A 21,485-nucleotide genomic window follows, 5' to 3' on the forward strand; every position below is an offset into this window, starting at 1 on the left:
AGAGATGGAATGGAAACTTGAAATATGACACTGACATTGACACAAGGATTAAAGTGTTGCTAGCTCTCCTGTCTACTGACTATTTTAAGCATATTCTACACGGTTGTCATCTAAGTTTCTCAGCAATTTGTTTAGCAATCTTTTTAGGGCGTATAAGCTAAATTCAGACGGGATAATTTTTCGCCCAATCTAATTAAATTGGCATGGATGAAGAAATCGTTCATACCTTCCCGTGGCAGACTCTATTTTGCAATTTTTCTTCTTTTGGCGATCGCCAAGACTAAAAAACAATAATGCAGTTGTAGATGTTCCACTGCGAAACGATGATTAGAATTTTCATTCCTAGCTCAAAATTGGTCCTGCACTACTTTAACACACAAAAATCGAGATTATTAAACAAAGATATGTTACCCCGTGTATGCCCGTGTGGTGACGGGTTAAGATGCCCGTGTGGTGACGGGTTAAGAATTTCACCACCCCCTTTCTTCCCTTGGGTGTCGTAGAAGTCGACTCTGGGATATGGGTTAAATTGTGGCGTAGGCGAGAGGCTGGCAACCTGTCACTGCGATGTCACAATTTCGTTATCTTTCAATCCCTTTTTGCTAAAAGTGGCACTGAAACTTGGGTAGTTCATGTGCTCTGCCTACCCCTTTATGGGATACAGGCGTGATTGTATGTATGTATGTAGATATGTAACCAATAACGTTTTAAATTTAGACTTTTAGAGTAAATAATTCTCTCCCTCCCTCTTCTCCTCTCTTCAGTTCTTCACCTTTTGTTCGGGCCGTAGTATCTTCTTAGTAGTCTGTGTTCGGGCCGTTCTGTGGGTCTTCTATATATATTATAATAAAAACGCTTGGACTGATCAGTTTTTCATTCGATTTTAACGGTTGAACGGTCGAAATATTGTATTTATATAAGTAGATGGCTCCATTATAGCTTGCACCGTTAATCACCACTATCACCAGCCAAATGCGCAAACGGTTATTATAATATCGTTATCGTAGCTGGCTATCTCTATTGTTCTTGGGAAAATGTGGGCCAAAGAGTAGTATAATATGTATATTATGTGGGCGGGCTAAAGTGCCACATTTACGGTGCGATCCGTCGCTTCGACCTATCGGACAGATATCGTGAACGGTCGCTACTCGCACGAGACGAAATAATAAAATCAGTACGTAAGTACGGGATAAAAATAGAATCGGTGGACGCAAGGGGCCACACACTTTCGATCGCACGGGATGTTGTTGCGATATGCGATATCGTATGCGGTCAAGTAAATCGTTTACGATGTTGACATACACTGTCGATTGGTCGTTTCGGTTGATCTGTTGCGACGGATCGTACAATATATCCTACCGTGTATGGGGGGCTTAATTCCCATGGAAAATTTGAATTTCATGCGCCTTTTATTTGTGCCAAGATTTATTACTTGATATATTGTTTAAATCGGTGAGCCTATTATTATTTCTATACTTTTACTACAATACATATATACACATTTACATTTTATTACACATTACATCTAATTTTTACAATTAAGGAAAATTGTTCATAAATAATAAATTGTCCCGTCGAGACATTCCTTTTTTCTTAATGTAGCACCAGCTTTATATGGTAAAATATATAGAACCGGTCAATGAGGGAGGCCATTTTGTTTCCAAAATGGCGAACTCTCGTGTGCTTTGCACGCTATCGTAGTCATTTCTTTTTATTGTGACTGTTTAGAAAATGACGCTAATTCAATAGTGTAAACTGTGACGCCTATGAGCAATTTCGTAACTCCAACGCTGGTTGGATTGGGAGAAAGTGATAAAGGATATAAAAATCGGTCCTTGTGCTAGCGTCCTCACGCTATTCGGCCTGGCCACTTTTTTTGAGTTTATTGATTAAAAGAAAGCTATGCTGATGTATACGGTAAGATTATTTACTTTTCTAGATGATTGAATGAATACAGTGCATTAGTCGTTGTTCAATTAACGTTTGGTACTGTACAGTGCTAACCTGTACCTACGTATGTGTAATTTTACGCCGGTTTCATCACAAGTCCGCCCTAGTAAAAATCGAGACATTGCGATCAGCTTGTTAGGTCTGTCAGCGTAGCTTAGGGTTGAGGTTTCAAATCCCGCCCTATAGAAAAGGGTATTTCGTAATAGAGACGAATATAATATTTTGATATCCTTACCCCAACTGGCTGTCCTACAGTCAGAAGGCTTGGTTTGTGTATTATTAAGTTAATGTATAATAAACTACATAAAAAAACTGCTATCTAAACCAGCTTTGTTTCGACCTAAGGAACAGTCATGCTAAAGCAGCATCACCCAAGACAAAAATACATACATACTTCTCCATACATTTGTGCACCTACTTACCCCAGTAGCTAGGCAAAGGCAAATAAGTATTAGTATTTTATTTGGCTACACATTAAGTGTATGTAAAATATCCTGGTCTTTCATGTGAAATACTGAAACGTCAGATAAATCGGTTTTGTATGAGATAAACAAATATGGATTTTATGAGCTTTACGAGGGTGGATCAAAAAGTACCCGTGTTTGAAATGAAGACGCATATTTTTTTAAACTTTTTTATTTTATATTTCAACGTAATCCTCTTCGAGATTGTTACACTTTTCCCAGCGTTTCGGCCACTTCTTTAACCCCTCCAAAAAGTAGGATTTGTCAAACTCTTCAAAATACGCCTCTGTTTCAGCGATAACTTCCTCATTTGACCTGAATTTCTTTCCCCCAAGCCATGTTTTCATATTGGGGAACAGAAAAAAGTCACAGGGAGCCAGATCCGGTGAATAAGGTGGGTGTGGCAGCAATTCGTATCGTAATTGGGTCAGTTTGGCAGCGACAATTCTGGACGAATGTGCTGGTGCGTTGTCGTGGTGGAACAACACTTTCTTCTTTGCCAAATGGGGCCGAGTTTCCTTTATTTTTTTATCGAACCGGTCCAATAACTCAGTGTAGTACTGTCCAGTGATAGTTTTCCCTTTTTGTAAGAAATCCATGAGGATTATTCCCTTAGAATCCCAAAAAATTGTAGCCATAACTTTTCCGACTGATGGGACCGTTTTCGCTTTCTTTGGGGCTGACTCGTTTGAAAATATCCATTGTTTAGACTGCCGCTTGGTCTCTGGTGTATAATAATGGATCCAGGTTTCATCAACGGTGACGATACGACGAAAAAACTCCTGTGGATTTCACTCAAACAAGCCTAAACACTCCTTCGATATGGACAGCCGTAACCGGGCCATTTTATTCAAAGTTGTCCACCCCGAAAAAAGTTGATATGAAAATGAAGCCGATAGAAATTTATTAAAAGCTATTTTTATAGATTCTTTAATAAATAAATTTATATAAAATATAGAAGGTTCACTTGACTTTTAAGTAATTAATGAAAAAAATATGTTTTTGTTGAGTTGAGGGGAAGCGAGTGTTCCGTTCCGCAACCAAATTTAATCGCAGATAATGTAAATATAAAAGGTTTGGGAATTTTACAATATTTTTATTATTCATTCTAAAATAACAAATGAAGAAATTACACTTTCATTTTCACATAAATGCGGACTACAATTTTTTTAAACCCATATATATATCCGTTCCGTTACTTTCAGTACAAAATAGAGGAGAATTTTTAAGATTACTATACTGTTTCACAAGTTTATAGGATGCCATCACTTGTAATCAATAGTTTAAATGTTACTATTTCAATATAAAATAACGGAAACGTAGTTTATTAACAAATTGTATTTAATTTTTTCAAATAAAACTATTTGAAACATGGGACAGTAACGGATCTGACTGTATGGGTAACGGATGAAAGCTAAGGTCTCGTCTACACTTGAACGTGGGTACCTAAGACCTCCAAAGCATATCGCGAGTAATGACTAAAACAACCGGAGTGTGTAATCCGTGATTGATTACCATATTTTAGATGAGTTAGTTTTAATCCCATACGTTTTTCTTTTATTTCCCGCAATCAAATGAAACTAAAACATCACATTAAAACCACGTGAATACCGCTTTATACTTCCATTCCGATACGTTTTTCTTTCCGCCTATACGAAACCAACGATCTAGTATCGGATCGGAAGTAACGGAACGCTACCTCCGGCGATATTTTACTTAATTATTTATTAAACAATCACAAATCTTGTTTTTAATTGGCTTATTTGGTTTCAATATTAGTACTTTGTTTTAGGAATCGATGTTAAAAGGTTGCATATTACGTATTTACCCGCAAATTTGGTTTCGGGAGGTGGAATGAGAAAATGTTACCCCTGAGTACGAGCTACTTTGATGCGTGTTTGGCGGCAACTGGCAAATGCAAGATGACGGTATTGAGTAGTTTTAAATTAATTTTGCCAAGCTGAATAAAATGCTACCAAATGTTAGGAACTTTCTTTTAATTTTAACAGTCATTCTGCGGTTTCGGAATGGAAAATTCCACAATTACCAGATTCCGTCTCGGCAAATTATACTTAATTTTAAATAGTACGTTTATTTATTATCATGAAATATTTTATAACATAATAGCGTATAACTCAATCTTTTCAAATTATGCCGTCATCAATATTTAGTACAATTAGTTATAGAATAAAATCCATAACAAAAACGATATTTGACGTGGGACAGCAAAAAATTGCCCATTTTTTATCACATTATAATTTTTAACAAATACATAATTGTAATAAAAATTTAAATGTATATTGTAAATTACTGTCAACTAAATTTGGGTTCGAATAAAAAATAGTCTTCATTAGTTTAGACTCTTTAAATACGCTAAATATTATATAAAAAGTATGGGACAAGCCAAAAACGGGGTGGACAACTTTGAAAAAAATGGCCCAACCGCTTATTTTCATCCGCGAGCAATCGCGGCACCCATCGGGCGGACACTTTTTTCATATGTAATTTGTCGTGGATTATATTAATTGCTGTTCCGTACGACACCCCTACAGTCTCTGCTATTTCGCGCACTTTGGTACGGCGATCAGTGAGCATCATGTTCTTTACGTTTTCTACAACTTCTTCGGTAACCACGTCTGCCGGGCGTCCTGGGTGGTCCTCGTCGAAAACAGATGTACGACCTCGCTTAAATTCGTTGAACCAATATCTCACAGTTGTCATAGATGGCGAAAGACCTCCGTAGACAGCATCTAACTTAACTTTTATTTGATCGCATGTATTTCCATCTAAAAACATGAAGCGAATTACGGAACAATACTGCTCTTTCTCCATTTTGAACGAACAACAAGACAAGTCTTACAAAATTTGCCGCCAAAAAAAGTTCACCAAAGACAATTGTCAGTTTTCTTTTTTTTTATTTGATAAAGGCAATACTACACGATGGTATCACCGACATTCCTAAGCAACGCCATCTACCATCAAAAGCGAGTACTTTTTGATCCACCCTCGTAAGTGCAGTGAAGTGCAGTACTTTATGAGCAGACAATTTCAAATATTGGCTTTAGTTTACACATGGTCTTTTATTGTAGGGAACGAGTACCGAGCAGGACACGCGCTTCAGCGACAAGGAGAAGAAGCTGATGAAGCAAATGAAGTTCGGTGATTGTTTGACCCAACAGGTAACTTACTACTTGATTATTTAGTCAATAAATAAGGAAAAGAACTAAAAATAGTTATTAACTCTGGCTGCATAGATGCCAGTTTGTAACTAGTTGTGGTCAAAGAGAGTCCTTAGGAAACTCATTGCAGGTGCAACACACAAACACAATGTGCTCAAAAGGTTGAATATGTAGGTGTTTATGGTATAGTAATGACAAAACATACAATAGTTCAATGAAGAATAAGAATTTCTTATTACACATTAGACTTCGTATTTAATAATGGTGCTGGAATCTGTGCTGAGATGTAACACTCTAAACTTAAAACATTATTCTTGTAGAAAGCAAAAATTTTGCACTATTTTCATGGACGGCATATTTGATTCTTTGTCTTCTAGTGTCTATGTCTAATCACTGCACTGGAAAAAAGATGTCATTTTCATCAACATTGCGTCTGTCAAAAGCAAAATATTAGACACCAACAATTGAAGATGGAGGTGCTTGGGGTAAATTATACCTTAGGAAAGGGTGTTTTTTTTAAGGCCAAAGCACAGAATGTTTTACTTGCTTGCTCAAGGATTTTTTTTCAAATTAAATATTTATTATCATAAATCTGTTTTCCTATGTTCAGGTGGACATGTCCAAGGTGAAACTGGACGTGTTGAAGCCATGGATCACTCAGAAGATCACCGAAATCCTCAAGATGGAAGACGATGTGGTCATCGACTATGTCAACAACCAGCTAGAGGAAAAGGTGGCTAATATTTTTTTACCATTCATACAATATTTGTAACAAAGTGTAATCATTGCAGTTTCTTTTCTTGGGCTATATAACTATTTACTATAAATAGAATCAAGCCTAGTATTACAAAGAAACTGCAATTGAAGTATGGTGTCATATGTATATTGATTACGTATGGATATTTCTATGGTCCCCGACGGTTAGCGCTGTCAGTGCCTGCGCCGCCGCCCGCCGCCGCCTCGCCGCCGCTCGCCGCCGCTTTCGGAGGCCACTTAGCGTTCTAAATCGGTATTTACGGGGAAATTAAATACTTAACAATGCTAACTCAGTATAAGAGAATATGCAATGTGATTCCCTTCATAATTTGAAAAGTTTCAAAGTGAAAGTCGTCAAGAGCTCGATCTGACTCGGGGTAGGGAAGTCCCGTTTAGGCTTTGCGTTCAGCATAATGTGGTTGTGTTCGCAACACCCTTACAGATGCAAGAGCCGAAGAAAGAAGCCATCGGCTGCCGCCGCCGCCGCGCCGCGCCGCCGCCCCCGTGCCGCGCCGCGCCGCCGCCGCCGCTCGCCGCCGCCCGCCGCCTCAACATAATCATTTGACAGTTCTCATAATGTACACGGCGTTCACTTCCCTACCAGAGTCATTTCACTGCCACATCGCATAATTTGCATTAAGATCTCCGTGGCGCTCTTGACGACTTTTACATAAATTTTGTTTTTATTATTTTGTTTTTTCTCACAAAATCCAACATAGAAACAAAAGTACTTCAGTAACGTCACGTTAGGATGTTTGAGATTGGACTGTGGGAGCTGTCACTAACCGTATGTTTTTTTCTTTCCCGATCCGTTCCGGCTCCCTAGTTCCCTTGTCCTAAAAAGATGCAGATAAACCTGACTGGTTTCCTGAACGGGAAGAACGCGCGGCTGTTCATGGGCGAGCTGTGGGAGCTGCTGCTGAGCGCGCAGGCCAGCGAGAACGGGATACCGGAGTCCTTCACGCAACAGAAGAAAGAAGAGATAAAAAAGAGAATGGTATGTGAATGTGTTATATTGTTTTACTTTGCTTATCAAGAAGACTGCAGCAATATATCAACGCATTACTTGTGACACATCTCGGACACTGGCGATCAAATATATGAAAGAGGCGCGTTCCTAGCACACAGTCTAAGCTCGTGTAGGTGAACGCGTTCCGTGCTTGTATGAGTGAGATATGACAGGTCGACTGTTCGCGTTTTTGACAGGCGGTAACTGTGAGGTAACCGAGAGGGGGTGGGCGGCACTTTTAGCGGGGAGCGGGAGTGGCCATACTGTACGATAGTACTCTTTATTATACTGTGCTTGTGATATCCCACGTCGCTATCCTCCTAAGACTTAGATCTTTTTGATTTTGAATTGGGAACTTTCTTTCATTTTTATAAGAGTTCAAAACTCAAATTTAATTTGTAGATATTTGTCCAAGTACCATAATCAAGCGCGACTTCAAGTCTCGTGTGAAAAAAAATATGATCTTACGCTCTTGTGAGATTAGTTTTGCTATATCTTCTGAGTTCTACTATATTTTACTTCAGACTTTATAGTTACGTGTTTGTTATTAGGAGGAGCAGCAGAAGGACAAGGACAAAGAAAAGGATCGTCGCCGATCGCGGTCCCGCTCGCGGTCGCGGGAACGGGAGCGTCGGCGGTCGCGCGACCGGCGCCGCTCGCGGTCCAGGTCCCGAGATCGATCTAACGATAGGAAGTAAGTTCTATTTTTACCACCATATTCCTAGGTAGTGTATAATAATTCTTTACTGTCACATTGTTATTTATTATTAACACACGAACATGTCATACTATTTCATGCAGTTAGTAGGTTAGTCTCAATATAGTAGTTAACTATTCAGTTTGTCTAGGGACCGTGTAATAACTTTATATCGTCACTACTTTTAAAAAATCTCGTATCTCACGCTGTTCCTCAAAGTTGAAACGCAGTAAGTCTATATGCATTCCATACATACTTACTACAATTTTCTTTTCATTGACAGACGAAGATACAAGTTTTTTTAAAAGTAGTGACGATATTCAGTTTAGTAACGTTATATTTTTACGTATAAATTATGAATTGAAAATGGGTTGGCGCTGAATACATTATTGAATATATTTGATAGATCAGCATGGCACAACATTGTCTGTAAGGTGATCGGTGAAATTGGTGCACTTAACTGAATTCTGTAGTTTGACATTATGAGTTACCACTAGAAAACTTCTAATGTAAGCAAATTTGTTGAAAATCGCTGCTCAGCTGTCCTAGGGTCAGTAAATAATATTGCATATTTTCCTGTATTATATTATATTCATTGAGCATTTTCATATTGTGTCTATTAACTTATGCTTATCGAATAAAGTAATCAAACTTCGCCATGTGTCTGTATATAATAATAATAACTTGAATGTTTATTAAAAATAAAAATCTTGTGATTTATTAGGCATCGCAACGGAGGCAGCCCGAGGCGATCGAGGAGGCGCAGTCGCGACAAGAGCCAGCCAAGAGAGAAAAATTCGCATGCTGAAGAAAAGATTCCTGAACCTAAAGGTTGGAGACTTAGTAGAAGCTAGTCATAAACCGTTAATATACTTCTCGAGTAACTCCCACTCCCATAAACAAATGATTACAATGTTAGTTATTACGTAACCAATCAACAAATCATTATAATTAGATTCTTAGGACAAATTTTCCTTTCCTTAGTCCTCAGTTTTTGCAGATGCTCTTCGGACAAACATAGCCACTTTTGTATTATCAATAACTGGACCTCTTTCAATAGCGAGCAACCTTGTACTAAAAGTAAGATTTGTTCATTGGTAAACAGAATTCATTTTTTTGTATAGGATGGACACTAGCAATTTACCCTATTATTTTGTTCCTTCAGAAAACGGCAAGTCTCCCGAGAAGAAAGAAGACGCACCGAAGGAGGAGGTGAACCACAACTCCACGAGCGAGTCCATCAACGACAAGGACGTCCCGGAGAAGGCGGAGGCCGAGGGCCGCAAGTCCCGCTCCGCGTCGCCCGATAAGTAAGCTTACCATTCATTTATCTAGTTGACCTTTTAACCCCTCGTATGCGGCCTGTCAATTTTGATCATTGAAATAGTGACCTTGACATTTTTCTAATTCCCTCACGGATCCTTGTCTAACGCCGTGGCTTGCGTGGGCGACGGTCGCGCGACGGCGATGCGACGCATACGAAATCAAACCTTATCGATATGGAAGTATGAAACGCGACGGCGACGGTCGCGCGACCGTCGCCCACGCAAGACACGGCGTAAGCATACGAGGGGTTAACCCTTTACCGCATGCGAAGCCATTTATGGCCGATATGATATTGAACTCTACGCTATGGAGAACTATCAAACATATTTATGATTTTCGTATGAGTCTCACGGGAGTTTTATAGTTAAAGAACTATCAAAGCTTAAATTTCAACAAATATTTTTTTATTCATGCTGTAAGGGGTTAGCTGCCGTTGTCTTTTATATGGGACGTACAATAAAAAAATGGAACCAGATAATTTCGGTGCAGTCTCAAAAAAATTAAAACCTAGCCAGAAATATATGACTATTTGTCAAGAGGGTGCTGTTAATCTGATGTATATGATGACAGTTCAGTGTAGTATGAAGAAAAGCGCGTTTCTGGTCAGGCTTTAAATAAGAACAACATTGAATTGTTTATTATCAATTTGAGAACCTACCAGTGATCCGTCTCTTGGCGTCATTTCTAACAACTCAAAGTTCGAAAACGTCAAACGTCGACCAATACACCAAACTCAGCTGATATTGGTATTAACCTATTCACTCTTGTATTACAATAAATATTTTTACATAGATCTGCTGATAAGACGGCCGAGGACAAGAAGGAGGACAAAGGCCGTTCTTCCAGGTCACGCTCGTCGTCTGCTTCGTCCCGTAAGTGCATCATTTTATAGTTCGTTGTAATTAGTTCTTGATGCAACCTAACATACGAATTAATTGTAAGCTGGTTAATAATCCTAAATGAAACTTCCCACTTTGACGTTTGTGTCTGTTTTTCCTATCTGTAGCATCGTAGCTCCCGAACGGGTGAACCTAGTGATGTGCAAGTTGCGGAAACTTTCCAAAAAAATCTTAAACTTCTCGAAAAATTCACGAAATTTCACGAAAAATAAAGGGAATTAAAATTTATGAAATGGAAAGTTTTCATCCATACAATTGCCCATACAAAGTATGAAAAGTTTCCAAAGTTTTCCTATGTGAAAATTTCAAAATTCTCGAAACTTTCCGCCGGTACATCAGTAGGTGAACCGATTTTTTTTTTGTTTGAAAACTGAATTAGTCGAAGTGTTCTTAGCCATGTTTCATGAAAATCGGTCATAGTAGACCGTGGGGTTTTTTTTCAAAATTTTAATTTTGTTCTTAGGTTATTATATGATAAAATTCATTGAAAACTAAAAAATATCTGGTAACTGTGGGAGCGAAAGAGTCAATTTTACTTCGTGTTTCAGATGGCAGTGCCAAGAAGAGGTCGTCTCACAAGAAGCGCCAGTACCGTTCCAACCGCGACTCGTCCACTAGCGTTAGTCCTAGAAGGAGCTCTCGCAGAGAGAGGTTAGTACTACATTACACTGTCTTAATAGTTTTAATCTTTACTTCTTTTGTTGAATTATTTGGTAAATTTAGCGTCGTAGACTAGTCTCTGTTATTTTAATTTGATTCTAAACTTAATGATGGTGGGAAGTTAATTCATTACCTACTATGTTTTTATAACAGAAGCAAATCAAGAGATCGTCGCCGGAGCAGCCGCCGGTTGTCGGTGGACCGACGAGACAGAGAACGCGAACGCGAGCGAGAAAGAGAACGCGAGAGGGAGAGGCGGCGACGCGAAAGAGAAAGGAGAGAGAGGCAAGTTTTACACAATTATATCTCTTAGTTTTTAAATCTCGGTTTTTTTTCTGGCTTGAAAAAAAAAACATGAAAAAAAACAGTTTTTTTTTCTGGAGTATGTTTTTTTTCTGAAGGACAAAATCTCAAAATTTTGCAAAACAGTTAATACTTTTATACGGTTTTTTAGACTTTAAATTAACTATTAAACGAATTTAATTACTTAAATTTATGATTTACAAACCTAATATTTACACAATCTGTAGTTAGTAGTCGCTATTTACTGTTGGCAACACCATCGCCTCTCTACGCTCCACGCCGCATCGGGGATTCCCCAATAAACGTTTGCATACTAAATGTTTATCGTATTAAAAGTACGTTATTGTTATTGAAACGTTACAAATCACGAAAAACTGTTATTGTCGTATTATTTGTTCATCTGAAAAAAAAAACATATTTAGAAAAAAAACCATGGTGCTTGGTTTTTTTTTCATGTTTTTTTTCATAATTCTGAAAAACAAACATTTGGTTTTTTTTCTATTTGCAACCCTAGTCTTAGTATCAGTCTACTTGCAATTTGTATAACTGTATGTGTATCGGTCAGTAATCCACGGCAATTTACTGCCGCAGGCGCCAAACAAAGACCGATGCACCCTCAAGAATCAGAATATGCACTGTCACCGTATATGTCAGAGCATGAGAGCACCCAAAGGGTCCAAATATCTGAACACGCACTCTAACGCTTTGATAATACGTAGAGGCATGTTTCAGGTAGTTGTCAGATTTATCTGATGGCGGCTGTAATAGTATTCTACTCCTACGAGGTATTAGTCATTGCTGAAGTATTAGTAACTTAATTGAAATCAATGAATTTCTTTATTGAGTAATCGACGTGGAAAGCAGAACGTGTAACTATCATAAATTTGGATTTTGTTTTCGTTAGCGTGTATCGGGCTCCGCGTGTCGGAACGATACATATTTTTTTATTTAACTATGTTTTATATTTATATTATGATCCAAAACATACAGAATTTGTAAGCAATTCTGCTTTTTAAGGTCCAGAGAACGTCGCCGATCGCTTGAACGACGCCGGCGTTCGAGCTCACGCTCTCGACGACGTTCAAGGGACAGGTAACATGGTTTTACAGGCATTTTTTTTGCGCTTTTCTCATTTGTTTTGTATTATTACTGTCGCAATCACTGCGGTAGCTAAATGATGGCGGGTAACGTTTGTAATATTCCAACTTGTATAGAGGAAGTCATATAGCTCTTGTTTCATCATGCTTACAATTGTCGCTTGACATCACCAATAACTGTATAAGATCTACGCTTGCTGCGTACATCACATATCCCTTACAGTTTGGCGAAAAAGAGAAGAAATGGAACTATGTATTTTTTTTTATCATAGTTAGGGTTGCAAAAAAACGGTTTTTTTTTCTGGCTTGAAAAAAAACCGTGACAAAAAACAGTTTTTTTTCTGGAGTATGTTTTTTTTCTAAAGTACGAAATCTCAAAATTTGCAAAGTAGTTAATACTTTTATACGGTTTTTTAGACTTAATGTTAACTATTAAACGAATTTAATCAAATAACTTTAATTTCTGGTCTTATAAAAGTAACATTTACGAAATCTGTAGTTGTAGTTATCACTATTTACTGTTGGCAACACCACCGCCTCTCCACGCTGCACGCAGCATCGGGGATTCCCCAATAAACGTTTGTATACTGAATGTTAATTGAATTAAAATGTACGTGATTGTTATTGAAACACGTTACAACTCACGAAAAACCGTTATTGTCGTATTATTTGTTCATCTGAAAAAAAAAACATATTTAGAAAAAAAACCATGGTGCTCGGTTTTTTTCATGTTTTTTTCACAATTCTGAAAAAAAAAAAACATTTTTTTTTTTTTCTATTTACAACCCTTATCATTGTGACACTTACTTTTCTTATACAGAACACAGGCAAATCGGTTTGACATAGACGGTGGGTTCCTATTATTTTCTACTCTTTTTTGCCAGGCTGTATTCTTTTTAGGTATTATGATGGTATCTTTTAAAAGGAGTTATATGAGGTTTACATTTACAATATTAACCAGGGTTTACAATTTCTAATATTACAAACGTTAGCTGCCGTTGCCATGCCGCTGCCACTATTGGAGTCAATACTTTTACTTGCATGTTTAATTGGGCTTCATGTTAAGGACTGTATCGATAAGTATAAGGACAAAACAAACCTCGTCTAAATGTTGACATGTGCATAATTTTATATTATTATGTTCCGAGAGTATGATCTGAAGGTATTGGTAAGCACTATTTAATACAAGAAAGTCTAATTTTTATTTTATTTTAGAGACTTTATGGTACTTTCATTAAGGTCTAGCAAATAAATTTCGGACAACCCCTATCTGGCTTAATTTGAGAATATTTCAATGACTGTTTGCACGATTTCAACAAACAAAGGTTAATATGCTGCCAAAATATATTCTATAAGAGTCCTCTTCATGGTTTTTCAATTGGGTACTTGCAGAATAAATGCGGTGAATTTATATAATTAAAAAAAACGCTATTTTGAGCAACGTTCCGGATTGTCGTAAATTTTTGATGCAAGCAGGATGAGAGAAACAGATAAAAAAATTAGCCATAGGCCAAAGTCTAATTGACATTCACGGTGTTTGAACAGTGCCTAAACCAAATTGATATAAACAGTGTATGATAGTTAAATTCGACATCAAAGTCGGAGTTAGAGGAAGCACCATGCCACATTCTCTAAATGGCCGCCATACACAGATCCTGAACTTTATTTCTTAAAAATAACTATGGCTAGACTATGTCCAGATATTCTGCTTTGTGGATCATATGTCGTTGAGGTTCACACAGTACAATTTTTTTTCGCAATCGTATCGTTTTTTACGCACTTTGTGAATTTTCTAGTAGCATTTGTCCGGAATCGTAATTGTTACTCGGGAGGATTAAGTCAATACTGTCTAAACCACTTGCTTTACGTCGAGTTTCTAGGACAAAATGTGAACCTTATTATGTGCCTTATTAAGCCTATGTCTTGTTTTAAGAAAAAAATATAATAGCAAATAAATACGGCTACTCAAAGTTGTCCTCATACTTAACGATACAGTCTTTATTTGATGTTTTTATTTTATATGAAATATTTTTTAGACTATATTTCGATTTTATGTGACATCGTCGTTAATAATTCTATATTTGTTCAATCCTGCTAAAAACTAACATTAAATTATTTCAATTAATATCATAAGTCATATTCGATTCTAAAGAAATCACCTTTTTTCGTCGACGGAGTTGACGTAATAATCTGTGTAACAATGTATTCTGAAAATGCACGCTAAGGCAAGTCACTTCGCATTAACACCACTCCAATACTAAAACCTGCTCGGCAAGAGCGCTAAAATGTCACCTGTTCACTCATCACACTAAACAGAACGCAGGGGTTTTTCGCATGTGAATAGTCATTAGCGACTTGGCTGGTTACTCAAAGTACATTTTGAAGTAGGTCTCGCGACCGCCGGCGCTCCCGGTCGCGTCGCCGCTCAGGACGCGGCTCGCGCGAGCGCCGCTCCAGGGACCGCCGCTCCAGGGACCGCCGCTCCAAGGACCGCCGCTCCAGGGATCGTCGCTCGCCTAGACGCTCGTCCAGGGAGAGATCCAGGTACAGAATACATTACGAGTAGAGATGGGCCGAATACGGACTTTGTCGAATACGAATATTCAGCCGAACATTTCGTTCAGCTGTTACCGAACCGAATATTCGGTTCCACCATATTTTAAATCCTGGCTTAGAGTCAAAAACTTTTCAATGATTGGTAATGGGTACTAAGGCTCTTATTGTTCCTATAATTTAGTGCATAAGAAAATTATGGTTTTTGTTTCTTAAGCTACGTTATTTTTACTTTTTTACATAATTATTGTAGGTACTTATATTTTAACGCATTTATAACTTGCGCGCTAACGCATTTGAACCCTTTGGTGGTTCCTTAGAATGAAATAGGATGTCATTATCCGATGAATTACGAATTACGAAACAACTTACGCTATTTATTTACTTTGTTTATTCGGTTAATATTCGGCAATATAACCGCACTATTCGGCCGAATACGAACATTGAAAAACTTGCCGAATATGCCGAATACCGAATATTCGGCCCATCTCTAATTACGAGTAACAATATGCTCTCACATCCATTTTTTCAGTAGAAAAAAGGTGTGACAGTACATTTTACTCTATGGGAAGTTAATCCTTCGCGACTATGTTTCTTTTTTCTGTTAACAAAGTGGTGCTCACTGCTTAACTATACATAGCGCCCGATTGTGGGCTCTATAAAGCTTTGAAACGTAGGCATTATTATGGGTGTAAAGAATCAGTTCATGAACTTTTTTATCCAATAGTCGGGTCCACACTGACCGAGCAACCTCGCGAGGCAATGTCTTGCTCGCAAATCGTCCGTGCTCATTCACGCACGTTTGCCTCGCGCGAGCCCATTTGCTCGGACCGGCTGATCACCTCGATTGATTATTTCACGTTCGTTAGAGTTTGTATGGAATGTTACAGCTTGTGGCTTTTGTCTTTCAGGGAGAAGAAATCCAGGGACCGCATGCTGAAGGATAGAAGATCCAGGGACAGGAAGTCGCGTGAAAGAAGGTCCAGCGACATAATCAAGGAGCGATTGGAGAAATCTGTTTCCATTCCGAGAAAAGGTATAAAAGAATGGTTTTGTGTTCTTATCGTAATTGGCTAATATGTCTTCCGGGTTGTTTGTTTAAACATGTTTTTTGAATTGTTTCAGAAAATCTTTCAGAGAAGCTGATGAAAAAATCTTCAGAACGTGTTTCTATTCCGCGCGAACGCTCTAAAGAGAGAGTTATATCGAGCTCAAGCAGAGAATCTTCTGTTGCCAATGACAAATCAGCGTCGCAAAATGATTCTCAGGTTAAGGCAGCTCACTCTTCGGATGAAGAAGACAGAGAAAACTTCATTCCCATACCCACCTTACGTGAGTGGTCTAGGAGTCTGTCGAGGACCCCATCACCTTTCCTAAGAAAACACGAAATGGAGACTACCAAGAAATCCGAACGATCCGGCGATGACGTTTCTAGCAAAGAACATGTTGAAGAAGAGGCAAAGCCCCAAGATACAAAGAAAAGCAAAAGGAAAACCCACCAATCAGAATCCGAAAGTGAAAGTAGTGAAGAACTGGCAAAATCCAAGAGCAAGGCCAAGCTCAAGCGGAAGGAGAAAGCCTCTAGCTCCAAAAGGTCTAAGAGATCCAAAAAGGAGAGTTCTTCCAGTGAAAGTGATTCTGAAGACTCTTCTTCCAGTGACTCGGACGATGATCGTAAAAAGAAGAGCAAGAAGAATGCTAAGAAGAAGTTGGCTAAGAAATCTAGAAAGAAGAGAGCTCGGTCGTCAAGTTCAGAGTCCAGTTCCGAGGAAGAAGTAAAGCATAAGAGCACTAAGTCAAAACAGAAAAACATTCCAGACGACTCTGACGCCGATAAAAAGTCTAGTAAAAAACGCAAGGATTTGAGTTCTGAACGTTCAAGACCTGAGAAAGTAGAAAGCAAACAGAAACCTAAGAAAGTAGATAATTCAGAAGATTCTCACGATGACTCCTCCGACAGTGAAGGTAAATCTAAAAAGAAAGCTCCCAAGCGCGATTCATCTAGCTCTCCCGAGAAGGACGTTCGACGCAGTAAGAAAGTAGAACCACCGAAAGAAAAGGCTGCATCGCCCGAGGCGAAAACAAAGAAAATTGAGGAAAAACAGTCTAAATCTAAGCATGTTGAAGAGGCGAAGCCTAAATCTCGCGAAGAGGAAAAGAAAGGACGGAAGCGCGAAAAAGAGGAATCTTCCTCAGATAGTGACCAAGTGTCAAAGAAAAAGGCAAAAAAGAAGGTTTCTGAATCCGAATCTGATTCGGATAGTGACGAGCCGAAGAAAAAGAGAAATAAGAAACACAAGAAGCATTCGAAAAAACACAAGAAGCACAAAAAGCATAAGAAATCATCCAAAAAGAAGGATGATTCCTCAGACAGCGACGACGCGGAGGAGGAGGAAGAGGAAGGAAAGGTCAATAATGAGGACCTCGAAAAGAAACTTCGTGAAAGAGCGCTCAAGTCTATGAAGAAACAAACTAGTGCGTCTGGTTCTGACTAACTTTTATTCTGTGTGCGTTGGACGTGAGTCAGTAGAAGTATTTTAATGAATTCATTACTGAAATAACATATTGACTAAGCTTACTATGTATGTCACATTGTTAGTATTTAATAAAGTTTCAAAAATATAACAGTGTTTATTTGTCTAATACATAATCAGTTTAAATAAGAACATTTACAATAGCTTTGGATAATAATACTTTGGTCATCTTACAATTTCTAAGAGAGATTATCTTCTGGAGTAGCCCCTGTAACCTGTAACAAGGCTAGGTGTGACTCCATTACTGTAGATATTCCCGTAGCCAGGTTTCCTGTTGTAGTATCCGTAACCTAAATGGTATGCGCCTTGGTTGTATGGGCTATTGTACCCGTAATAGGAGTTGAGCCCGCCGTTCCCGCCATAGCCGCCGTAACCACCGTAACCGGAGTAGCTGTAACCGTTGTAACCGCCAACGCCGCCGTCATAGCCGCTATATCCCCTGTTGTAACCGCCGAGGCCTGAAAATGTTAATACAAACATTTAATTTATTAAGACTTCCAGCGTGCGTAGCCGAATGGCATTTCTCCGACGCCAAACGAAAACGAAACGCCGCGCCAGTTAGTCTGGCTCTGTCGCGCCAATACGCACGAGCGATAGAGATAGATATCTACGAGCGTTTCGTTTCGTGAGCGTTTGTGCCATTCGGCTAGCACAGAGCTCTCAATCATTTCCATATTAGTGCATCAGTGAGTCTTTGCATTTCGATCGCTACTACGTACGCGAGTTAAGTTTGGTACTCTGATTTTGAACTTTATTTCAAGTCTAGTGTTTCTAGATCACCTTTGCATAATTATTTCAGTATAATAAGTACCTGCTCCTGGGTAGCCACCGTAGCCCTGGTAGCCTTTATAGCCGCCATAGCCTAGCGAGTTCCCGTAGCCGCCCCATTGCCGCCAAGGCCCTGGTAGTTATAGTTGTCCAGTAGCCCATATCCAGTCACTCCGGCGCCGGACCCGCCGTAACCACCCGAATAGCCAAAGTCTGAGAATGCATGGTTATCTGTAAAATACGATAACAGTATAATACGCTACAAGTGTGGAAAAGAGGGAATGCGGAAGACCGAAGGGTGTCTTAAATCGACACGACTTACATATTCCCTCTGAGCAATTCCGAAAAGTTTGTACTTTTGGATCACGTCTTTGATTTTGATTAAAAATGTTAGGCTTATAGAGTCCACGATGCTGAGCAAGATCCACTAGGTTTCCCAAAATGTCCTCTGTAATTTGTGATCAATTATGAATGACAGTGATATGCCTAGGTGCCTAGGCACTTGTACAGTCAACAACACAGCTGTGTATACAGACAAAGTGCCAGAAATATGTATACACACCTTTATGTACAGGTAATAAAGTTCTGTATACATATTTTTGGCACTTTGTATACACAGCTGTGTTGTTGACTGTACAGGCGCTGCCTGGCGGGATAAAATGTCAGTGTGCCTCCTCCATATTGCCCTGATTACCAACTCATTACAGTACAATGACAGTACACGTTAGCCCACCGTTAGCCCTATGCTCTGAAGTTTGAAGATGTCTACGCCAGGGCCCATTTAGACGGTACGGGAACTCGCATAAGAGTTTTATTATTTGATGGCTGTGCAAAATTGTATGTACCCTCAACAGCCCGCAACGTAACTAAAATCGCATGCGAGTTCGCACACCGTCTAAATCAGGTCTAGTCTATGGTCTTGTTGGTTTTCCATGTTTTAACCCTTAAATGCATGATGTTGTCATTTGTATATAATGTAGGTATATATTTTTAACCCCCGACGCAAAAACGACGGGGTGTTATACGTTTGACGTGTCTGTCTGTCTTACTGTGTGTGTGTCTGTCTGTGGCATCGTAGCTCCCGAACGGATGAACCGATTTAGATTTAGATTTTTTTGTTTGAAAGCTGAGTTAGTCGGGAGTGTTCTTAGCCGTGTTTCATGAAAATCGGTCCACTATGTCGCGGTCGGGGATTTTTCAAAATTTGAATTTTGTGGTTAGGTTAGTTAAATAAACTAGCTTTTTGCGTCGGGGGTTAAATTATAAGCTGTAGTTTTTTTTATTCATTTTTTCTAGATCCTACATCTTATTTAGTTATTTGTTATACAACGGACAAAATTGTATTTTAACACACGAGAAGTAAAATACATTTTCTCAAACATGCAATGAAATATTGTCTTTACGTTCCTTAAAATGGGCTGGGAAGTATCGCTTTTTGGGCGCAACAACTCGAGAGGACTGTAAAGGGATTTCATATTATTTTTTAGGCCTAGGCCTGCAAAGTAACTTTTTTTTTATAAAATATTGTCCTTTAGAGCATTTTTTTTTATTTCATTGTATGTTTGAGAAAAGCACTATACATGCCTCGGCGTGAAAACGGATTCCCGGCCTCGTATCCCTATCCGGCCTCGCTCGCACGCTCGCTCGGCCGTATATACCCACTTGGCCGGAAATCCTCATTTTCCCGGCCTCTGATGTAATGTACTATTGCACCCGAGTGTAACACAAAACTTTTCCCCTCACTATAGCGAGGAAACTACAACGCAAAAAAATGCGTTTATCACTGCTTCCAGTATTTCCACAGGTGGTAAATCATCTTAATTACTAGATTCACCTACTTTTATCAATTTTAAAGCAGTTAATATGACTTTATTCAAGGTCAAATTACTTTACCCAAAAAATTATTATTTCGCCGGCCATAACTTGAGAAATTAGGGTAGGTAAGTTTAGAGAGACTTTCAAGTGTCTAGTAAAAGTTACGGCCGGTGGTAATGGTCTGGAAATGATTATCAAATCCTTACAGTCTTTTCTATTACATATATAATAATATATAATAAAAATCAGCTTTGAAAATTTAACCCTTAAATGCATGAATTTTTCTTTTAACGAGATATTAATATATGTGATAGACAATGGTTTTCTGACTCTGGGAAAAATAATAAAAAAAATATTTAAGATCGATTTTTATACTAAATCAGTGTTAGAAGTTAAATAGGCCAAATCTTATTTATATAAATATATCGTAATTGGTAAGTTTTATTTAAAAAAAATTACTACTATTAAAAAGGTACACTATTTGTGAAACCTTTATGATAAAATGTTTAAACATAAACTAATTACTAACTCCGAAAAAATCAGCCTAAATCACATACTAAAAATCGCCATCGTCCTGTTTTTTTCACACTTTTCCGCTATTTCATCTTAATCCTTAAATAAAAAATCATTATATTATTTAATTTATTTAATTGTACCTATATTAAATAGTAATAAATAATGAATAATAATTAAGCAAGAAATGTGATTTTGGCTAGCTACATATCGAGCCACGGGCCATCAAATATATGATGCATATATACATCATGCATTTAAGGGTTAAGGAAAATTTGAGTTTCAAAAAAAAAAAAAACAGCAGACATTAGGTAGGTAAACGTCGATACGAACTCTACATTATCCAAAAATTTCATCCTTGAGAAAATGAGAAAGGTCTGGCGGCTCTGGCCCCGTAGCTGCATTTCTGCGACGCGAAACGACACCGAAACGCCGCAGGAAGGTAGTCTGGCCCTGTCGCGCCAATACTCATAGCGATTACATAGCTATGAAAGAGATATTATCGTGAGCGTTTGTGCATTCGGCTACGCACACGCTTTTAGTCCATAGTTTCTCGTGGAAAGAAAAAAATGATGCATTTAAGGGTTAAGTTTGTTCAAAGAGGATCGAGTATATACGGAATTGCATTATGTCTTTGGTTTATTTTATTGTCAAAATATCAATTTCAACTGTTGAAAATGAAAAATAAAAATACTTGGAAAAGGAAACGAATACAATAAAATACCAACAAAACTGTGAAAAAGAGCAAAGCTTTCTTAAAAGTGTTTTTAGTTTTCTTCAATGAAATGGCGAATGAGCACAATGAAATAAGTATGCTGAGATTGCATACTTCATGCAATTATATAGGTATTCAACGTAATACTAAAAGGTAAGCCACCATTTTGAAAATGTAGCGATTAATTAGCAGTTAAATGTTTTTTTAGACATAAATTTTGCTTTTTTCCCCACGTGTGTGTTGAAAA

At 38.3% G+C, this 21,485-nt stretch overlaps 1 protein-coding gene across 4 annotated transcripts; it reads left to right on the forward strand.

Annotated features, from left to right (window-relative positions):
• Nucleotides 1–1,635: 1,635 nt before the first annotated feature.
• On the forward strand, nt 1,636–17,518 carry LOC125226020 (serine/arginine repetitive matrix protein 1-like). 4 transcript variants are annotated; one of them, XM_048129835.1, is made up of 14 exons: nt 1,636–1,917; nt 5,504–5,593; nt 6,204–6,326; nt 7,176–7,346; nt 7,910–8,052; nt 8,780–8,886; nt 9,221–9,365; nt 10,174–10,253; nt 10,829–10,931; nt 11,094–11,225; nt 12,261–12,335; nt 14,726–14,884; nt 15,805–15,929; nt 16,019–17,518. In XM_048129835.1, exons 1-14 carry the CDS (start codon nt 1,903–1,905, stop codon nt 17,386–17,388), a joined length of 2,838 nt encoding a protein of 945 aa, XP_047985792.1. In that variant the 5' UTR covers nt 1,636–1,902; the 3' UTR covers nt 17,389–17,518. The 4 variants fall into 4 exon arrangements, with proteins under 4 accessions (XP_047985792.1, XP_047985793.1, XP_047985794.1 ...); XM_048129836.1 differs by having other exon boundaries at nt 14,729–14,884; XM_048129837.1 differs by lacking the exon at nt 12,261–12,335 and having other exon boundaries at nt 14,729–14,884.
• The last annotated feature ends 3,967 nt before the right edge of the window (nt 17,519–21,485 follow it).

The sequence above is a fragment of the Leguminivora glycinivorella genome, chromosome 5 (assembly GCF_023078275.1).
Source record: "Leguminivora glycinivorella isolate SPB_JAAS2020 chromosome 5, LegGlyc_1.1, whole genome shotgun sequence".
Taxonomy (NCBI): domain Eukaryota; kingdom Metazoa; phylum Arthropoda; class Insecta; order Lepidoptera; family Tortricidae; genus Leguminivora; species Leguminivora glycinivorella.